Raw genomic sequence first — 21502 nt, 5'->3', positions numbered from 1 at the left:
TAAAAAATGCAGTCTTTTACTGATTTTACAATGACCTTGATTTGGTCTCGATACTAAAACGACCAATTCAGTGTGAACTCCTTCCCTTATGGCTTAGGCAATTCAATTTTTATTTTGGGTTTGATTTAGGTTGGCCCCGGCTCAAATGGGTTGTAACAGATTCCAAGTACCTTTCGAAGCCACCTAAAGACTGGCAGCCCCACATCTCACCTGCTGGTACAGAACCAGCGTACATTGAGGTAAGTCCTGAGACTAGAACATACATTCTGGCTTCGTGTGGCTTCAGTTGCCATCTTATAAAATTTAAAACTAACCTTTTGCAGTTTTAATTTTAGAAAAGCCTCCTAGTTTATTGGAGTTCCATCTTTTGGCTTGTAAAATGCTTGTATTAGACCTTCTAATTGTTTTTAACGTAAATACACATTCAAGAGAGACAGCCCCCACAAAAAAAAAAAAAATTGATCCTCGTCATGGAAGAAAGTTACACAAGACCTAGAGATGTACAAAGGTTTAAGAAATGATATAATGACAGAGATATTCTTCTGCCGCTTTTGGGGAGGTATGGGAGTGGGAAGCAAAAGAATGGAGAAACAAGGAAGGAAAAGAGCTGTGCTTGAGAAGAACAAACTTAACAGATGAAAGATAAAGAGCAAGAAGAAACACGTGGCTAAAGGGTTTGGTATTGAAGGTCAGTGTAGGACCTTGAGTGATCGAAACATTCAGTTTGAGGGATCAAGTCCTCCTGCATAGCAGGCACCAGGCTAAGAGCAGCTTCAAATGCGTGATCTTAGGCAGTCCCCACAAGTACCCGATGAGGTTGGGCCTGTTATCAAACCTGCTTTATAGGTGAGGAGACTAAGGCTTAAATGAACTCAAGTAACCAACCAAAGTCCACATGACTCAAAAATGACAGAGCTGGGATTTACACTCCCATCTGTTTCACTTTAAAAGCTGTGCCCTTGATGACTCTGCATTGTGCTCGAGACATATTAGTAAATGCTCACCACCTGTTTGCTAAATTAATGACAAATCAATACATTAAAAAAGAAAAGTTTCAGGAAAAAAATCCACCCAGCCTTGAGCCCTGTGGTAATAACTGGCTATAATAGGGAAGAGAGTGGGCAGTAGCTTTGAGCAGTGATATGTTCATGTTGGATGCTTTGAAAGATGAAAGAGAGCTGAGTATGTTTGACAGACAAGTGGGGCACCTGGATGGCTCAGTCAGTTAAATGCCTGCCTTCAGCTCAGGTCATGATCTCAGCGTCCTGGGATCGAGCCCTGCATCGGGCTCCCTGCTCCACGTGGAGTCTGCCTCTCCCTTTCCCTCTATTGTTCCCCCTGCTTGTGCTTTCTCGCTCTCTCTGTCAAATAAATAAATAAAATCTTTAAAAAATAAATTAATTAAAATAAATGAAAGACAAGTAAACAGGCAATTAAAATTTAGCAGTCAATTCTTAATCCATATCATTTCTCAGTGAGGACATATTTCATCACTCCAGCCTCCTTAACCCTGCTCACTGGCTTCCCTGACTACTCTGTCAGTTCTCCTGCCTCAGTGAACACTCCTTTCAGGCTTCTTTATTGGTTCTTCATAAAAAGTGAAGGGCACTTCATTTGTGGCCCCTGCTTGGCTCTCTGACCTCATGTAGAACTACTACCCTCCACATTTCTAGGCTTTGGCTATTCTGAACTAACTTGCAGTTTTTACTTAGGAACCTCTTATTACCCACAGGACATTTCTAGTGAGTTTAAAGTACCCTAGGAGTCATAGGGAGCTATTAAAGGGTTGTCAGAAGAGTTTGATAAGAATAAATATGTTGTTAAAAGATGTATCTGGTTTGGTTGGGTTAAGAAGGTAAACAGGGAGTCCAGCTTTTATAGTTATCTAGATAAGCCCAAGCTCATGGTAATGGGGATAGAGAAAAGTAGGTGGAATTGAGAGACAGTAAGGAAGTAGAAGAGGCAGGATTTAGGGCCTGGCTCTGGAGAGGGAGGAAGCAAGAAAGACTCTCAGGTTTCTGACTTGAGCAACGCGGTAGATGATGCCATCCTTTATTAAGAAAATACAGCAAGGAGGCGCCTGGGTGGCTCACCCGTTAAGTGTCTGCCTTCGGCTCAGGTCATGATCACGGGGTCCTGGGATCAAGCCCCGCATCGGGCTCCCTGCTTGGCGGGAAGCCTGCTTCCCCCTCTCCCAACCCCCTGCTTGTGTTCCCTCTCTCGCTATCTCTCTCTGTCAAATAAATAAATAATTTGGGGGGGGAAGAAAATATAGTAAGAGTTCATGGGCACGGGGTGGGGATGAGGAATACCATGGTGGATGCATTTATTTTCACAGGACTACAGGTCATTAAGGGGGAACAATTGACTCTATAAGTCTGGATATCTGGAAGGAGGGCTGGGTTGGAGACCGAGAATTGGGAGCCAGCAGGAGAGTGGTACCCCGATGGAATGAAGTGAAAAGAGAAAGCAGAACAGAACTTTCAGGAAATGCCAACATTTAAGGGATGGGCAAAGGAAATGGAAGGGGGAGAGAGGGGGAGAGATGATGAATAGGAGAGAAGAATATCACAAAAGCCAAGGAAGGAGACAGTGTCAAGGAAGGAGGTGTCAGATGTCATAGAAATGCAGGATAAAATCAAGTATGTCATATATCCTTTTGATTTAACAAACAGAAGTTGCTGATCTGGGTGAAAAACAGCTTGGGTGGAGCATTGAGGTAAAAAGCAAAATGCGAGTTGATTGATTTGTAGGAGTGAATAGGCCATTTCTAGGTCTCCCCTTCCCAATGTAGGAGCTTCTGACAGACAGGAACCACGTCTTACCCACCTTTAAGTCTGCAGTGCCCTGCTTGCTGTGTACTTGATACGATGCTTCTATTAATGCAGCTCCACTCACTTGTTTGGCTTCTTTAGCAGCCACTTCACACTGATGACTAATTAAACCTTTAAGAATTTTTCACACATACTTTTGTCAAGCTTCATCATTCCTCAGTCCTATCTTTGCATGATTAGAGTTTGGGGCCCCCCAGTGCATAGCGTCAAATAGTCATATGAAACATATTAAAATCAGCCCATTACCATGGCTTGTCTGGGTTTCATTTTTGAATTCTACTTTGTCATTTGAAATAACCCATTTTATTGTGTTTTCTTATGCTTTTGTTTTTTGTGATTTTTTTTTTTCTAGTATAAAACAAGCAAAGAAGGGAGTGTAATGGGAGTTACAGTGTCCCGCCTTGCAATGTTGTCTCACTGCCAAGCTCTGTCCCAGGCCTGCAATTATTCTGAAGGTCAGACTCCATCCCGTGACTGCCCTCATTGTGAGCCTCAGATATATGTGACCGTGAGCAGAGTGCTCAACGACTGGATTCCAGTTAATGACCAAATTCAGAGTGAAATGCTCTAAGACACATTCTTGGCTTGCTTTTGCTTTCTTCTTTTTCACAAATATGCTATAATTTAAAGGAACTAAAATTCTGGGCAAACCAAATATGTAAAGCATGACTTCTAGAGTGTAGAAATAGAAAACAAATTAAAACCATGTGTTTATTAGCTGCAAAATGTTATATATCTCTGTCTTCCTGTGTATACAGAGCTGACACCAGCTGTACATTTGGAGTTAGAGTCAAAGAAATCCAGCTACCAAAAAGCATAAATTAAAACACAAAAATGTATTCTGTATTGTTGAACTTTAGATATGTTGATACAGTGTAATGACTTTGCCTTAGAATGTTCTTTACAATATTAAATTTTTTATTTTCCTTTCATAAAATGAAACAAGTTAATACATGTTCATTAAAGAGCAGCATTCTTGTCTGGTAAAATGTATTTATATATAATGGAGGCAATCAAAATGCCAGAAAATAGGGATTGATTAAATTATAATATGCTCAAGTAATGGATTATACCCTGAGGCATTAAGACTTCTGTTCTTGAATATTAAAGATATAGGGAAATTGTTTCAATATATCATTAAGTGGCAACAATTTAGATACAGAGTGGTATGCCAGTTTTATTATGGTAGATATCTGTATGCCAATTTTGTTATGGTGGGCATCTGTCTAGATATAAGTATGCTTGTGTGTGTGTATGTAATATATAGATATATATATATACACCAACTTTTTAATTTTCTCTAGGAAGTACAATTTTTTACATGTGTTTGTGAAACTTGCAAAGTTTCTAAAATAAGCATGTGTTCCTTATATAATTAGGAAAAAAATATCTCTTGGAAGACAGTGCCTATGTCGTAAGGAATTTCAAACTCATTATCTCTTCTCTGACCTATGATCAGTCCCCTAGCCAGTTTGAGGGGACCCTCAAGTAATCAAAAGACCCTGAGAGCTTTTAGTGATTTCTTCCAAAGTATCAAACCAGTTGTTTAATAGAGACAAGTGAGACAATTTTACTGCTTAACACTAAAGATGATTTCCTTTTGTTTTTTCCTTTTTTTTTTAATCCTAGGGGAGACAGTAGTAAATGTTTTAGACTTTAAGAAGGATGCCGGGCTGTGGCATGGCATGTTTGCGGTAAGCTCCTCAGAATTATGGCCTTTAGTGTAAATTGTGCTTATAATTCAGATCAGTATGTGTGCTGTGTAACCAGATCATCTCCCTGTGCTTGTTTGAAATTTAAGCCCCCTAAAGATCAAAAATATTTTCTAGAATAATTTTGTAATAAAATGGTAATGGTTTTTAAGGAGACCGTAATTCTGTTTTTTCTTCAGTGTGTGGTTGGGCATACCTTTCACATAACAGTTTGTGGGAGAACTTAGGATCAAAATTTTTTTAAAACATCGGCCATCATAGTACCACTTTTCTACAAATGACTGTATATTTATTTATGATTAACAATAGTATGTTTGAGATTTACCTCTTCTCTTTTCTCAAGAAAGGATTACATAAATGTATTTAGAACTTGGCAACTGTGCTTAATGACATCTAACCTTTCCATTGGGCAAAATATATTGAATGACTCCCTGTGACAGTTAAAGAATAGAGTAACAAGGTAGATCAGGCTACTTCTGTAATAGAGGAACAGGTAACATACTATGGGAGTTAGGCCAAGGGTAGTTCCTCCCAGCTCTGATATCAGGCCATTTTTCTAGAAGAGCACAGTTGAGTTGGACTTTGAGAAATGGGTAAGATTTAGCCATTATAGAGGTATTTTGGGGGTGGAGATAAAGAGAGGGGACATTTAAATGGGAAAAGCTACCATATATAGCATGCTGAGAGATAAAGGATCTGAGAGTTGCAAAGGACCTTCGAGAGAACATCTCATCCAACTTCCCTGCGCACTGCAGGAATCTGAGAATGAGTAGACAGTGAAGCCTGGGGGAAGAGGAGGAGGATCCCTTTTCACCCAGGACACCTCAGAGTAGTAAGAGCCTATTCCTTGAGTGTACATACTTTCCAGCTTCTTTCCGAAGGCCTTCCCATTTTGTTTTTTTAATCAGAGGTTAAAACACCCTTTTGAGGAGTTAGAGGGAATTTTCTCCCTGTGATGCAAAGAGCAAGATAGGGACATGTATAAAGACTTGGTAGTAACACCATTTTGTCCTGGAAATTCAAAACTTTGTCAACATAGCTAGAAACTTGGAGGGAGGTAAAGGGGGTTTACAGTGGTATCTTGTTTTTGAGGGGCCACTTAGGTGGTAAATAAAATGACCAGCGTAAATACCAAGACTTAGTTATTCTGTGGGCTGGATCTCTTTGGGGACACGGAGTCTGGGTATGTTTGATTTGGGGGACAGGAGAGACACCAAATTGCATGACCCCCTTAGCTCACTCAGCTTTATCTACCCCAACACATAATAAGTCTGAGCAGGACCTCCTCCAAGAATCAGGGAAACTCTGATTTCTTGCTTTGTAATACCCACCTCTTTGTGGTATGTGGTGAGCATGCGCATGATGAAAGCACCGAGTGGATTAGAGGGTGGTTTGGCAGTATCTGGTGAATTTTAAAAGCATATATTCTATGACCCAGCAGTACTACTTTTCTGTATCTACTGTAGACAAACACTTGTACATGTGCGCAGGAAAGTAAGTATAAACCTGTCCCTTGAAACATTGTTTATAATAGCAAAAAAGTTGTCAATAATAGGGAAATGACCTAAATAAATTGTGAAATAGTCATACTATGGAATAGTAAGCAGCAGTTCAAAAAGAATCCTGTAGATCTCTTAGGCTGATGTGCATAGACTTAGCCATAAAACAATTTAAATGAAAAAAGCAAGCTGCCAATATATGTATGGTATGATGCCTTTTATGTTAAAGATACTTTTATCTGGGACTCCTGGGTGGCTCAGTTGGTTAAGCGACTGCCTTCGGCTCAGGTCATGATCCCAGGGTCCTGGGATCGAGCCCCACATCGGGCTCCCTGCTCAGCGGGAAGCCTGCTTCTCCCTCTCCCACTCCTCCTGCTTGTGTTCCTGCTCTCACTGTCTCTCTCTCTCTCTGTCAAATAAATAAATAAAATCTTAAAAAAAACTTTTATCTTTCTGTGGGGACAAATATATTTGTAAATATATAGAAAAAGGACTAGGAGGATAAACGCCAGATTCATAATCAATTGACTCTGAGGAGGAGAGGAGGGAACCAAGTTTGAGGGTAGGTAGTAGCAAGGAGACTTTAACCTTAGAGTCAATATTTCAGATTTTTTTCAAAGAGCATGTATTACTTGTATGATTAAAATAATAAAATATCAGTTCAGTTGTAAAATGCTTAGTATGTATTGGGTATTGATTACTTTTTATCTTTCTTTGCTTTTCAGAATGTAATGAATAAGATGCATACAATTAGCGTACCCTACTCTGTTATGAAGACTTGCCCTCTCTCTTGGGTCCAAAGAGTACATGCCCACAAAGGTAATCATACATAGCATCTAAGCTTTAATTATGTGACTGTTTGAACTAAGATTTCAGGGATTTTCAAATTGCTCTTCTAGAGCCATAATTCTGTGCCTTGGTGACTTGACAGGTTTTAGAATTCAGTCACTCTAAAATCAGGTATGTTGTCTCAACGTCTTAAGAGTTGAGATTAATTTGCTTGAGTCTGAGCCCCGAATTAGATTTATTGGGTGCTTCAGTGTTCAAAGCTTCCTTAGCTGAGCTATGTGGCCTGCCTGCGGGTCACAGTAAGCACAATAATTGTGTGTCCTGTCAGTCGATAATGCTTCAGCACACCTGGCACAATTTCTTTGAAGTCTTTTTTATTTTCTCTAAGTGAGAATCATGATCCCTAAAATAAGTAAAAATGTTTTTATGATAGTATATTAAATACATACCAGTTTTAGTATGTATGTGTGTGTTAACTTTATCCCTTTTGAATTTATAGCCAAGGTAGCTTTAGTAAAATGTCGAGACTTGCATTGGGCTATGATGGCGCATCGGGACCAAAGAGATGTGAGCTTGAGTTCCCTCCGAATGTTAATTGTAACTGATGGAGCTAATCCCTGTGAGTATTTCTAGAGTGTGGGCCTGGGAATATTCTTTCCTTTGGTAGGTTGAGGTTTTTGCCTCCTTTCTCTAAGCTTTTTTTTTTTAACATCTGCATTGAAATGTAATTCACATACCGTAAAACTCATCCATTTAAAGTGTACAGTTCAATGGTTTCAGAATATGCATAGTTAGTCAACTGTCACCATGAACTAAGTTCCTGTATCCATTAGTGTTCACTCCCCATTTCTCCCTCTCTGTCCCCTAGCCCTAGGCAACTGCTCATCTGCTTTCTGTCTCTACAGATTTACCTACTATGGACATTTCGTATAAATGTAATCCTACTACATGTGGTCTTTTGTGATTGGGTTCTTTCACATAGCATGTTTTCAAGATTCATCCCTGTTGTAACATGTGTTCATGCTTTGTTCCTTTTCATTGCCCTGTAATATTCCACTGAATAGATACGCCACATTTTCTATAAGTTTTCAAAAACACCCCTTCTTGGGGCACCTGGGTGGCTCAGTTGGTTGGGTGTCTGCCTTTGGCTTAGGTCATGATCCAAGGGTCCTAGGATTGAGTCCTGCATCAGGCTCCCTGCTCCATGGGGAGTCTGCTTCTTCTTCTCCTTCTGCCTGCCACTCCCCTCTGCTTGTGCTCTCTCTGTCAAGTAAATAAACAAAATCTTTAAAAACAAAACAACAACAAAAAAACACCCCTTCTTGCTCACTCATTTATATCCTTTTTCTATCATGTGACTACAAGGAGTGGTAAGATGGTGACTTGCTATAACCAGGTGTTAGGACTTTATGTAAATTCCCCCTATGAACAAATCAGAGACTTTGGGAAAGCTTTTAGAGATCTTACCATATTACCTGCTTTTCCTTACAAGCACAAACACTCTGAGTAGAATCAGGTAAAGCATTAGAAACTGCTCTTTGCCATAAATGGATTTCTGTCAGTAGTCACAATGGTATAGTAGTCATCCTGGTATAAACACAGGTGTGGGGTTGACATTAATAAGAAACAAATTGGAGAATATCACATAGAAGAGAATATCAGCACTATAGTAGCTAAACAAGTTACTTCAGGAAGAGTTGCTCGCTTCCAGACTGGCTGCCTATTGGCTACAGTGCATCTCTGCTATTGATTGGGCAGTTTGGTAGGAGCAGCCCTATGCCAAATTGTGACTTTGAATAGCGTCATTGACCTATTTTATGGGCCGGGTGAGCATTTATTTGTCCTTGAAATGTATCCACCATCTCACAGGTACAATAAAATATCTATATGGAAGTAATGATGTACAGTGAGAGTTCTCATGAGAAGCAAATGGGTCCGTTCTCCACTCTTTACCAATTTTCCGCAGTAATGAAAATCACAATTTCAGCTTTCAAGTTGATCTGTTCCAACTCCTTAGGGTCTGTGTCGTCCTGTGATGCCTTCCTGAGTCTATTCCAAAGCCATGGACTGAAACCTGAGGCCATCTGTCCATGTGCTACTTCTGCTGAAGCCATGACTGTTGCAATCCGCAGGTATCGTCCAGAATGTCAGGGCCCTTGACGTATGTTACAACTCTGATCAAATGTGCAATATTTACCAGGCAATGACAAGGGGTGCTAACTAATTTTCTGCTTCATCAGCCTAAAAGTGAAAATGACTTTGTAAAGCAGTTGGAAGCATCTCGTTTATTTTTCCCCACTCTTGCCCTAAGGGTAACTGGTAAACTGAAAATTTACGTTAATTATTCTCATCTCGTATTTGTGAATGAGTTCTTTTTCTGTGCTGTTTTGCTCTTCAGACTCCTTCGTTAGCATCTTAAACTACAAATAGGCTGTTCTTGATAACAGCTTAAGTATGGAAAGTACACCCAAGCCAATATATTCTTAATACTGGATTTAAAATTTACTTTTTCCGCCCGAATGAATGTGAACCATGCTTTGTACGTGTGAAGTTGATTAATTTGGCATGTTTTGGGTAGAGAAAAGGAGGATTTTTTGGTGTGTGGTAGCCAGAGGAAATTTGCTTTCTTACATATTTGTACTTTTATCTTGATACCATGTAATTTGCCAAATTTGATGAGTTTATTTTGTTTTCAGGCCTGGAGTTCCAGGGGCCCCTTTGCCAGGAAGAGCTATTCTCTCAATGAATGGATTGAGCTATGGGGTAATACGGGTCAATACTGAAGATAAAAATTCAGCACTGACGGTCCAGGATGTGGGCCACGTAATGCCTGGTGGTGAGTTCTCTCCGGAGCACCTTTTGGTTTTTCATAAAGATTTGTCATTAGGGATAGTAGAGCCTGATAAAATATGAGACCCACACCCAGGAATACAAAATTTAATACTTAGTCACTTAAGTTCTCAAAGTCTCTCTAACAGTTTGGTGATTCTAATTATACTTACTTTCCAGCAGTATTGTATGATTTAATTGAATGATTTGATTACAGTTTTTCATATGGAAAGCTTAAGTACTGAGTTACACTAAAGTTGTCTGGTTTTCACTGTAATTGCCAAGACATTGGGGCTGGAAGAAAGTTAGAGCACACTGCTTCCATGAGTGAGTTTGATCTGCCCAGGGGTAAATTAATTTAACCTGTTTCTTTGGACTTTGTAGTCTTTTTTTTTTTTTTTTTTAAAGATTTTATTTATTTTTTAGAGAGCGAGCGAGAGAGAAAAAGCATGAGAGGGGAGAGGGTCAGAGGAAGAAGCAGGCTCTGCGCTGAGCCGGGAGCCCGATGTGGGACTCGATCCCAGGACCCTGGGATCATGACCTGAGCCGAAGGCAGACGCTTAACCATCTGAGCCACCCAGGCGCCGTTTGTAGTCATTTTTAACATGTTACTGTCTTTGGGAGCACCTCAGTGGCTCAATCGATAAGCATCTGACTCTTGATTTCGGCTCAGGTCATGATCTCGGGGTCATGAGATCGAGCCCCTGTTGGGCTCCATGCTATGTGCAGAGTGTGCTTGAGATTCTCTCCCTCTCCCTTTGCCCCTTCTCCTGCAGACACGCACTCTCTCTCTCTTTAAATAAATAAATAAAATCTTCAAAAAAAATGTTACTCTCTTTGAAAGCTTCGGTCTGCATCTGTTGTAGTTTTATTTGCTGAATTTTAAAGATTTAAAGATTATCAGAGCTTAAAAAATGGAAATTTCAGATACATCTATGTAGTTTCAGGTCTATTTTTGACATTCCTGTTTGGTATTCTTACTTAACGCCACTCAGTAAATGCACAACTTTCCTGGGTTCACGGGGATGAAGCTGTTATTTTACAAAGTTTCCAGAATCTTTGTCCCTTAACTGTATTTTCTGCACACTAGGGATGATGTGCATTGTGAGACCTGATGGACCTCCCCAACTCTGCAAAACAGATGAAATTGGAGAAATCTGTGTCAGCTCTAGAACAGGAGGCATGATGTACTTTGGGCTTGCTGGTGTGACAAAAAATACATTTGAGGTACCTAATATGAAAGTCTGGGGTGGGGGATCTTACTTGGTGAGGTCAGGGTGTCACAAAGTCAGATGAGCTGGTCTATGGGAAATAGCATAATGGAGCAGCTAAGAGTATACTCTGGAGCTAGGCTGCTTGAGTTCAGATCCTAACTCCGCCACTTACTAGCTGACCTTGGGGGAGTTCCTGTGCCTCAATTTCCTTATCTTTATTTATTGTTTTTTCCCTGTTCTAATTTATTTTTTTATTTTTAATTAACATATAAGGTATTATTTGCTTCAGGGGTACAGGTCTGTGATTCATCAGTCTTACACAATTCACAGCGCTCACCACGATACATACCCTCCCCAATGTCCATCACCCAGCCACTCCATCCCTCCCACCCCCTCTCCACTCCAGCAACCCTCAGTTTGTTTCCTGAAATTAAGAGTCTCTTACGGTTTGTCTCCCTCTCTGGTTTCATCTTGTTTCATTTTTCCCTCCCTTCCCCTTTGATCCTCAATTTCCTTATCTTTAAAATGTGAGAAATCATAGTTATCTACCTCACAGGATTGTTGTGGACTAAATGAGTTGATGTTTATAAAGGACTTAGAACAGCCCCGGCCCGCAGGAAGTACTGTTTACCCGTCAAGTAAATAAAGAGTAAGAGGCCTCACAAAAGTTCAGTCTGGTGAATATGCCATACTTGAGCTTTGTAAGCCCACATATTTAATTTTAAGAGTACATTGACAGTAGATCCATCTCTCCAGAGTAAGACTCAAGTTAACCTGAGCCTGTGAAGACTGATGTCCCCCAGAACACCGGGTTACTAATGAAGAACTGTCCCATCACAGGGCCTTATTGCTCCCATTATTCAGTCTTTCAGTCAACAAATACTTACTGAGCACCTTCTGTGTGTCTGGCAGTATTCTAGATGCTTGTGGTACCTCAGGAAAACAAACAAAGCTCCTCAAATAGCTCATATTCTAGTAGAACTAGCACGTTGTTTTCCTGCAGACAGTTCTGCATGTGAAGACAAATTGTAATGAAAGTTTGCCTGGTGAGCCTGGGAATCAGAACAGGTATAATGAATTGTCTGTATTTCATAATTAGGATTAACCTGCCTCACGGTAGCTTTTAGGGAACAGAAAACTCCATTTTATGGGCCTTTATATTAGACAGGGCTTATAATATGACCACTACCAATTTTCGGTTCTTTGAGCTTCCTTTTTCTATAATTGATTCTCAGTCTCAGTATGGCAGGGCACATCTGTCTACCATACCACTATTGGTACATACCATTACAAACTTATGTAGCAACAGATGTAACTGACAGGACAGTGTTAATCTATATGAATAGTGTGGTAGCTGGAAAAGGTTAAGCGCTCCTGAGCTGTGTTTCCACAGCCTAAAATGGTATAATATAAATTATTAAGTGTCTATTCATCATCACATCATCATTATTACTACTGCAATCTTGGCCTGCCTTCAAAAGCTGTGACCAATTCATCTTGATAGGAGTGGAAATTGATAAACTCTTAAGGCATAGGTTTACTGCCAGGCTCTTGATTTGCTCTCACAGGTGACTAATTACCTGTGCTGAGTGTCTATACATTTTACTACTTCAAATCTCACCCTACTTCTCTTCTTTTTAAATGCTTGGAGTACCTAGGTTCCCAATATCTAAATTTTTCGTCATTGCATTTTCCTTACCATAAACAAGATACTCAAGCAGTGTTTGAAGATACTGATCATATTTTATTATGTTGCCTTTCATACAAGAGCAACTGCCTAGCCAAAATTCTCAGACTTTAATGCCAAACTGCTAGGTCCTTATTGCTGAAGAAATTTTGAAATCTGCAGTATAAATTTAATGATAACGAAGTAGAATAAAAATCCTAACCAAAAAAAGGAGAAAACTATTGCCTTGGTTTTGCAAATGACAGTTTCTAATACTTTTCTTACTGGATTCTTACATTTAAATCCTGAGAGAGTTTTCTGGTGTAGTTAACCTTCCAGTAGGACAGAAGACCTAGTCATGACTAGAAAATAAAATAAAGTATATCTTTAAAAATAAGCTACTGGCAGGGGCGCCTGGGTGGCTCAGTCAGTTAAGAGTCCAACTCTTGGTTTGGGCTCAGGTCACAATCTCACGGTTGTGGGATCAAGCCCCATGTTGGGCTCTGTGCTCAGTGCGGAGTATGCTTCAGATTCTCTTTCCCTCTCTCTCTCTCTCTGTCAAATAAATAAATAAAATCTTTTTAAAAATAAAAATAAACTACTGGTAAGAAAAACTTGAAAGGACTCATGCCTTTTGTACAAATACACAGAAATCTGTACAGCAGTAAAGCACATTTATAACAGTAAAATTAGATGGCCTGCCTAGCCAGAAAGACTGCTTATACTGTAATAGTACTAAATTCTCATAGTTTCCTAAGGACCGACTCTGGGCCAAACACTGTGCTTACATCTCCAGATCTATTTACATTCCCTTAATCTTTACCCTAAACCTGTGACAGGCATTGGGAGCTCTATTTTATGGTCGAAGGACCTGAGGCTTCAAGAAGTCCAGGAACTTAACTAGTAAATGGCAGAGTCAAAAATCGAAGTTACGTCTGACTTCGAGGGCTACTCTATCCCGTCCCCCGTGTGATGATGTATCACAGAACCATTAAACAAAGAGCTAGAGCAACAATCATCAACTTGTAAAGATATCCAACATATATATGTTATGTGAAAAATATATAGTAGGGGGAAAAGGTTGCAAAACAGTATATGTAATATGACCTTTTATAAAAATAAATTCTTAATATGTTAATATTAAGTCTAAGTCTAGCTATAAAACGTCCAAGAGATTCACAACAAATCTTAAATGTTTATCCCTTAAAAGTGGGAATACTCGGGGTGCCTGGGTGGCTCAGTCGTTAAGCGTCTGCCTTCGGCTCAGGTCATGATCCCAGGGTCCTGGGATCGAGTCCCGCATCGGGCTCCTGCTCCGCGGGAAGCCTGCTTCTCCCTCTCCCACTCCCCCTGCTTGTGTTCCCTCTCTCGCTGTGTCTCTCTCTGTCAAATAAATAAATAAAATCTTAAAAAAAAAAAAAAAGTGGGAATACTGACATCACTATATAATTTTAAGTTTTTAACAAGTGTATATTACCATTGTAGTTTTTTTAAAGACTTTTTAAAACTCGAATACATGAGAGACTATGGACTCTGAGAAACAAACTGAGGGTTCTAGAGGGGAGGGGGGGTGGGGGGATGGGTTAGCCTGGTGATGGGTATTAAAGAGGGCACGTATTGAATGGAGCACTGGGTGTTATACGCAAATAATGAATCATGGAACACAACATCAAAAACTAATGATGTAATGTATGGTGATTAACATAACATAATTAAAAAAATAAAAAATAAAAATCAAATACATATTTTAAGAAAAAATGAAGATTTTCACTGCTTTCTGTCTTTTAGGTGATTCCAGTGAATTCTGCAGGCTCTCCTGTTGGGGATGTGCCCTTCATCCGGTCAGGACTTCTGGGGTTTGTAGGGCCGGTAAGTGATACATTCATGTTTGTTTTGGTGTATCTGATCCAGATATTTGTACTTTACAAAAGTTTCTGTCACAGAACAGAAGAAATTCAGATTAGTTCAAGAGTGTTACAGGGCCTCTCTTAGATTTAGAGCAGTTTTTTTAAAAATGTCATAAACTGAGTTAATATTTATTGCTTTCATTACCCAAGTTCATTTGACTCCTTCAAACTAAGACTTTTTTACTTTCAAAGAAAAACTCTTCATTTATTCTTGCTCCATTTCTTTGATTTGATTTCTGTGTTTCAGTAAGTTAGAAGAATGCTGAGAAAAGTTACCTTAGCAAAGGGACACCATAATTGTGTACAAAGCATTTTCATACAAATTAGCAGCACTACACCATGAAATCAGTTTGCTTTCCAGCAAGTGGTGTTTACAGGCACTGACAGAGACAATTAAAATGCAAAGTCTCTTCTCAGAGAGCTCACAGTTAGCTTCATGAACCAACAAGGAAGGTAGAGAGGCAGGCAGATCATGAAGGGTTTTACATGACATAATGGGAAGTTTGATTATATTTTGTTAGTAACAGATATTCGTGATCATAGTTAAGCCCATATATCTCCATCCAACTCTAATTACCTCCTTACTCTTTCTTCTCTTAACAACTCAAGTTACGTAAGGAGAGATCTAATTTTATTTCTTCCCCACCATTTATGGGGGCAGGGGCGTGAAGGGCACACCTCTAAGAGGATCACTGTCCTAGAAAGAGAAATCTATAACCACTGTCTTGACTTCTCCTCTCAGCACCAAAAAGTTCTCCAAAACCCAGCCCCTTTTAGTTTACCTCTCCATGACTGAGGTCCAAGATGGAGCTGCGGTGTCCCATCTGCATTCCAGGAAACAGGATAGAGTGCAGTCCTACCATCTCCTAAGGAAGATTTCCTGACGCTACTGAGCAACACTTCCCCTTATGTCTCATGGGTCAGGGGGCACTGAAATAGTCTTTATTTTGGTCAGCCATGCCCAGCTGAAAATTCTGCTGTGAAAGAAATGAAGAAATGGACAGATCTGTGTCTGTCTTTCTCTTCACTTACTTCCACCATAGCACTTTTCAGACTGTGTTAGAAATGGCTGGTTCCTTTCCATCTTCTGAGATTGACCAGTAGCTTCCTGAGGCTAGAAGTTCTACTTTACTTACATAACCCAGTCAGTGAATGACACTACATTGTGCGCGATAATTCAACGGGTGACATTCATGTGGAGACGACTACTAGATAATTGAATATGTGTAAATTGTCCAGGAAATTTAGGACTTGTGTAATGAACGGAAAAGTCAACTTATTGTAAATGGGTCTAGGGGAATTATTGAGAAGTATTATTTGTACAGTGATGCTTTTGGGGGATTGCAGCTGTGTTATCTTCTTGGAAAGGAGAGGCTCCTCCAGTGTTTCTTTCTTTTTTTTTTTTTTTAAGATTTTATTTATTTATTTGAGACAGAGAGAATGAGAGACAGAGAGCATGAGAGGGAGGAGGGTCAGAGGGAGAAGCAGACTCCCTGCCGAGCAGGGAGCCCAATGCGGGACTCGATCCCGGGACTCCAGGATCATGACCTGAGCCGAAGGCAGTCGCTTAACCAACTGAGCCACCCAGGCGCCCTCCTCCAGTGTTTCTTAAACCTTTATTAGCCTATTTTTCATCTTGCCAAATGGAAACAGCATTACCTTGTAAACCTAAAACAGGCGTTCTCATATTCAGCTGTTTTAATTTCTTCCTAATTCCAGTATTAAATGAGTTAACCATTTTTTTCTTTGCATCCATCTTATGAATAGGTACATAATCATGTCTGAGAAAATAAACTGTGCTTGTGTGGAATCCTAGTTGTTTTCTTAATAAAATTCCTCCCTGAGAATAAATATCAACAAATTCCTTTCTTATATGCTGTAATTAATTGTAATATGCTACTGATTTCCCCCCTGATTTTTGAGGTATGAAACACTTTTTTTAGAAGCCATAAAACACAGTGTTGTTTTCTTATATTTTTGATGAGCCCTATTTCAAGGTAGGAAGTAAAATGTCTGTTTTACTATTTAAATAATGGAAATCAAGGTAAATTGTTGTTACCTTTCAGGGCAGTTTGGTGTTTGTAGTTGGAAAAATGGATGGGTTACTGATGGTTAGTGGTCGAAGACATAATGCTGATGACATTGTTGCTACTGGATTGGCTGTTGAATCAATAAAGACTGTTTATAGAGGAAGGTGAGTAGTAAAAATTCAAATGTTAGCACTTCCAGTGGAATCTAAATGTATCTTTACAGAGTCATTTGAGTTGTATTCTGTAGAGTCTCTAAGTGATTGGGTTATTTTTGGCTAAGCATAGCAGGAGTTGGCCTTTGAATATTTGTCTTAACATGGCGGGTTCTTTGGTTGAAATTGAGAGGAATAGAATATAACCATATCCTATATTTCAATTTTTAATTATTACTCTTTGTTGAATTCTGAGGACTCTGGAGAATTTTACTAAAATATTCAACTTCCTACATCTGTCAATATAGAAGTAGTGCCATTCAGGCTAATTAAGATAGATGCTACATTGTAGGAATTTTATATCTGAGAATTGTTTCTCTTACTCATCTCTAACTAAATTATTACAACATTTTAACACAGAGATTGACATAGTACACAAGTGCTAATTTCAAATTCCATGGATAAAGTCAATTACAAATCCTTTTTTCTTTGCTTATTAACACAAGAAAAGATATTTGGTACATACTTGAGTAGTTGATGTCTATCCAGTAGTTTATAATCATGGATATATATATTTAAAGCACTCTGGGTATCCCTTTAGTTTTTTAAGAAGTAGGAAAAATTAATGAAACCATACAGAACCAGTTCCTAAAATGTGTAGTTTTTGTAATGACATGACTTCCTCTGAGATGTAAACTCCGTGGGGCACTTGACCTTCTCTCTTTGGTCACTGTTATATCCCCAGCACTCAGCACAGCATCTGGCACACAGTAGGTGTTCAATAAATACATGTGGAAGAAAGGAAGGAAAGAAGGGCATATTCCGCTCTCTAGTGACTTCCCATTCTTTCAGGCATCCATTCAACAGATATTTATTGGATGCCAGCTGTGTGCCACTGTTCTGGACACATGTGGCAGTGAACGAAACAGGCCAGGTTTCTGCCCTTGTGAAGCTCACATTCTCATCAGGGGAAACAGTAACTGCAGACACAGGGAAATCGAGAACACGGGGTTGGGTGAGAGCGTGCTTGCCGGTTTGTATAGGGTGGTCTGGGAATGCCTCACTACTAAGGGGACGTTTGAGCGGAGACCTCACTCAGAACATCCCCCTCCCCTTGGCCTGCCAGGTCCCCCTGCCTGCCCTGGTCTGGGTCTGACCTCTCCCCACCACTCTCTGCTTCACTACTCTGCTCCAGGCACACTGGCCTTCTTGCTGTTCCTCAAACCTGCCAAGCTCGTTCCTACCTCAGAACCTTTTCGCTTTCCGTTCCTTCTGCCCGGAAACCTCTTCCTCCAGATCTTCGCATGGCTCGCGTCCTCACTTCACTCAGGTCTCTGCTCCAGTGTCCACTCCTCAGGGAGGCACTCCCCCACTACCCTGCCTTCAGTGGTGCGGCCACCCCGCACACCGCTCTGCCCCTCGCCCTGCCTTGCTTTTCTTCCCAGTGTATACTACAACATGACATTATTTTATATTTATTTGTTCTGTCTCTGACATGCAAGCTCCATGAAGACAGGGACTGTGTCCTATTTATCACTGTGTCCCAGTGTTCATGCCAGTGGTGCTTATTAGTACATGTTCTGAGTCCTCATTTTAATGGTAATGACCGTGGCATTTTATTTTCTAAACAACTCGCTTCTGGCTAGTGTGGTGGGGATGTCTCCTCTCTGTTATTCCAGCTGAGCAAAGCAAATAGGTCTGGTTGTGAAGGGAGTCCTGACGTGTTTGATCTGTCTCTCTTAGAATTGCTGTGTTTTCTGTGTCTGTATTTTATGATGAGCGCATTGTGGTGGTTGCGGAACAAAGACCCGACGCTTCAGAGGAAGACAGTTTTCAGTGGATGAGCCGAGTGTTGCAGGTGAGCGCACACCCTTGGTATCTGTCAGGACAGGTTGGCTGTGCCTGTCAGAGGTGGCAGCAACCACTGAGTAAGCCTTTTCTTTGTTGGGCTACTTATGACACCTTATTTTTTTCTTGCCAGTCAGTACTCAAACATTCTGGTTACTCTTAGCAAAATAATATAATTAGTACCATTTCTCCCTCTGGTCTACATAGTGTTTTTCTGCTCAGGATGCCAAGAACAATGAATTGACCTGCCTCAGCGGATTCTTTCACTTTTTTTTTTTGCGCCTGAGTGTTTAGTAACCATGAAAGTTTAAACTGACCATGTGTGGAACACATCTTTGACAGAAATCAATCCACTTGTCAACAACTACAGTCCTACTATATATGTTCTGTAATGGGTGCCTAGCATGCAGGGATCCAAGCAAATGTAAGATGTTGTTCTTATGCTGAAGGAGCTTTCCTATGGAGTTAGAGAGCTAGGTGAGATAACCATTAGGGAAAGAGAAAGACCTGGGCTCTGTGTAAGGGATACATCACTAGTTGGGAGGGTTGGACGGATAGAATGATGAAAAGAGTCTAGTCTTCATTTGAAATTACAGCCTTTGAATCACAGTGCCACTCCATACCAGATGTTACTTAACCTTACTGAGTTTATTTCCTAACCTGTAAGTTGGGGATAAAATGATAGAGCTATGGGAGGGATTCAGTGAGATCGTTATTCGAAGTATACAGGGTGTATTTGGTAAATAACAATGGTGATTATTATTAACATCAAAAATAATCATCACAGGGGCACCTGGGTGGCTCAGTCATTAAGCGTCTGCCTTCAGCTCGGGTCATGATCCCAGGGTCCTGGGATCGAGCCCCACACTGGGCTCCCTGCTCCGCGGGAAGCCGGCTTCCCCCTCTCCCCCTCCCCCTGCTTGTGTTCCCTTTCTCGCTGTGTCTCTCTCTATCAAATAAATAAAATCTTTAAAAAAAAAAAAAATCATCATAAGCATAATCTCCAGTAAGGAGTTTAGAGAGATCCACTGTTTTAAATAACATTCCCTTTCACTATTTGTCTACTCAGTATTCATCACCATGTGTTTATAGTTATTGTTTTCTACATCCACTACAGTATAAGGCCCATGAAGGCCAAAACCTCCTCTATTTTGTTCACAACTCAGTCCCTAGATCCTGAGAGTCATGCCAGCACATACACGTAGTAGACTCAGTAAATATTTGTTGGATAATGTATGGTCCAAAGAAAGCATGGACTGTCTTTGACAAAGAAAATTCTATATTATTGGAAGTGTTCCCAACATTTATTACTTGTCTGCTTGGGGTATTTGGATATATTCACTGCCAGTTAGTAGTAATGGTATAGAAATGATGCAAACCTGAGATGAGTGATAGGGCTAGATGACTTTTAAGATTTCTTTTTATATTCGGGGTTCGTGGTTCTGAATTATCAGCTGGTAGAGTATAGGCTATTTGTAGTGAAAAGACAAGAAAGAGAATCTACTGAGGATAGGCTGGTCAGGAAAGACTATAAAGAAGTGGGACTGGGCTGATCTCTGAAAGATGGCTAAGAATCAGACCTGCAAAGAGAATATTTTTCATACCATTCATGTTTTTGAACAAACAAAATGCTTATTTCATTTGGAATGAATTGTGAGGCATAATGGTAGAATGTTGTAATGAATTACACATTTTCCCCCTATTATAGGAAACTGAAATTCCCCTAAAATATTTCTTATTTTTTCCTGGAAAGCAATTATAGGAATCACATGCACTGCTTACTTACTAATCCAGATTCTTGTAAAAGTCATTCAGGGTCTGATTTGGGCATGAAATAAGAGGGCATTATTTCCCCAGTATCTGTAGCTTCTCAGCTTGGAGTATTTGGATCTACAGTAGAGCAGTAAGGACCCCATATGTTCTGGGAGGTTAGAGCCCAGAGGTTAACTCCAGATCTATGTATAATATAAACTAAATACCTAACTCAGCACCTTTTAAAGAAGGTGGTCGATTGATGATTCGCCAGACGGTGTATTTTCAGTGGGGAATCCAGGCTTCAGGTAATAACGTTTGCTAACTCTCTGTATATTCTAAAATACCAGAGACTTAGGACCCCTGCCAGACTTTCTATTTCCCAGTTGTCTCTGTTGATTAGTAGGATAGTCTGAGGAATATGATGTTCAGGTTTATTCCTTTGCACTGTTAAGTTGTTTTAATAAAAGGTCGTGTCTGTCTTTTATGACCATTGGTCCATTCTTCTAAGGCTGTATCTCTCTTTCAGTAAGACTTATGAGAGATACAATAGAACTCTCTCAGCTGGTATGTTTGGAACTGGTATTAGTAGTTGGTCAGTTAGTTTTAAAAGGTGGTTGAAGCAGAGAATCATAAAAATGAGAAATTCTTCACGTATTAAATTTTTACACAGAACATTTAAATATCTGCATTCATTTGATAGAGAGCAGTGTGAGTATGAGTACACACCAGTTTGCATTCCAGGTCAGCCTCCTTCATACACTACATCAGATTGCATGGTCTGTGCTTTCTGTTTTCATTTCCTTTAAGTTAGACTAGAATGCAAGTATGTGCAAAGGGACTAGAATACATAATCCTTACTTTTTAGAATTAACTTGTGTCTACCAACAATATTTTTTTGTTTTTTGGGTTTTTTTTTTGAAGTTTTTATTTTTATTATTTATTTGACACAGAGAGACACAGTGAGAGAGGGAACACAAGCAGGGGGAGTGGGAGAGGGAGAAGCAGGCTTCCCGCAGAGCAGGGAGCCCGATGCGGGGCTCGATCCCAGGACCCTGGGATCATGACCCGAGCCGAAGGCAGACGCTTAACGACTGAGCCACCCAGGCACCTCCCAGCAATAGTTTTTTAATGAGTCTTTCCAAACAAAGCACAACTCTCTCTGTCCTTTTACCCTCTGTTTTATCAATTGATGTAATAGTTAAATTATGTGAACACAAGAACAAGCATAAAAGGTGTGGAAGCACGCACAGCTGAGCTTCAGCAGAGG

At 40.0% G+C, this 21502-nt stretch overlaps 1 protein-coding gene across 3 annotated transcripts in view; it reads left to right on the top strand.

The window, feature by feature from the left end:
• Positions 1-21502, top strand: part of DIP2B (disco interacting protein 2 homolog B) — a 222372-nt gene that overhangs the window by 163569 nt on the left and 37301 nt on the right. For all 3 annotated transcript variants that reach the window (XM_035002676.1, XM_035002678.1, XM_035002677.1), the window contains exons 12-22: positions 130-239; positions 3187-3289; positions 4464-4528; positions 6771-6864; positions 7334-7453; positions 8852-8966; positions 9531-9670; positions 10754-10890; positions 14332-14412; positions 16517-16644; positions 18376-18490. In XM_035002676.1, the coding sequence (XP_034858567.1) occupies positions 130-239; positions 3187-3289; positions 4464-4528; positions 6771-6864; positions 7334-7453; positions 8852-8966; positions 9531-9670; positions 10754-10890; positions 14332-14412; positions 16517-16644; positions 18376-18490 (1208 nt within the window). The remainder of the gene's footprint in view (positions 1-129; positions 240-3186; positions 3290-4463; positions 4529-6770; positions 6865-7333; positions 7454-8851; positions 8967-9530; positions 9671-10753; positions 10891-14331; positions 14413-16516; positions 16645-18375; positions 18491-21502) is intronic.

Source organism: Mirounga leonina, unplaced genomic scaffold, assembly GCF_011800145.1.
Source record: "Mirounga leonina isolate KUSES-001 unplaced genomic scaffold, KU_Mleo_1.0 Mir_126, whole genome shotgun sequence".
In the NCBI taxonomy this organism is placed as follows: domain Eukaryota; kingdom Metazoa; phylum Chordata; class Mammalia; order Carnivora; family Phocidae; genus Mirounga; species Mirounga leonina.
The sequence above is the reverse complement of the archived record's forward strand: the minus strand, read 5'-3'. Positions and strand labels throughout refer to the sequence as shown.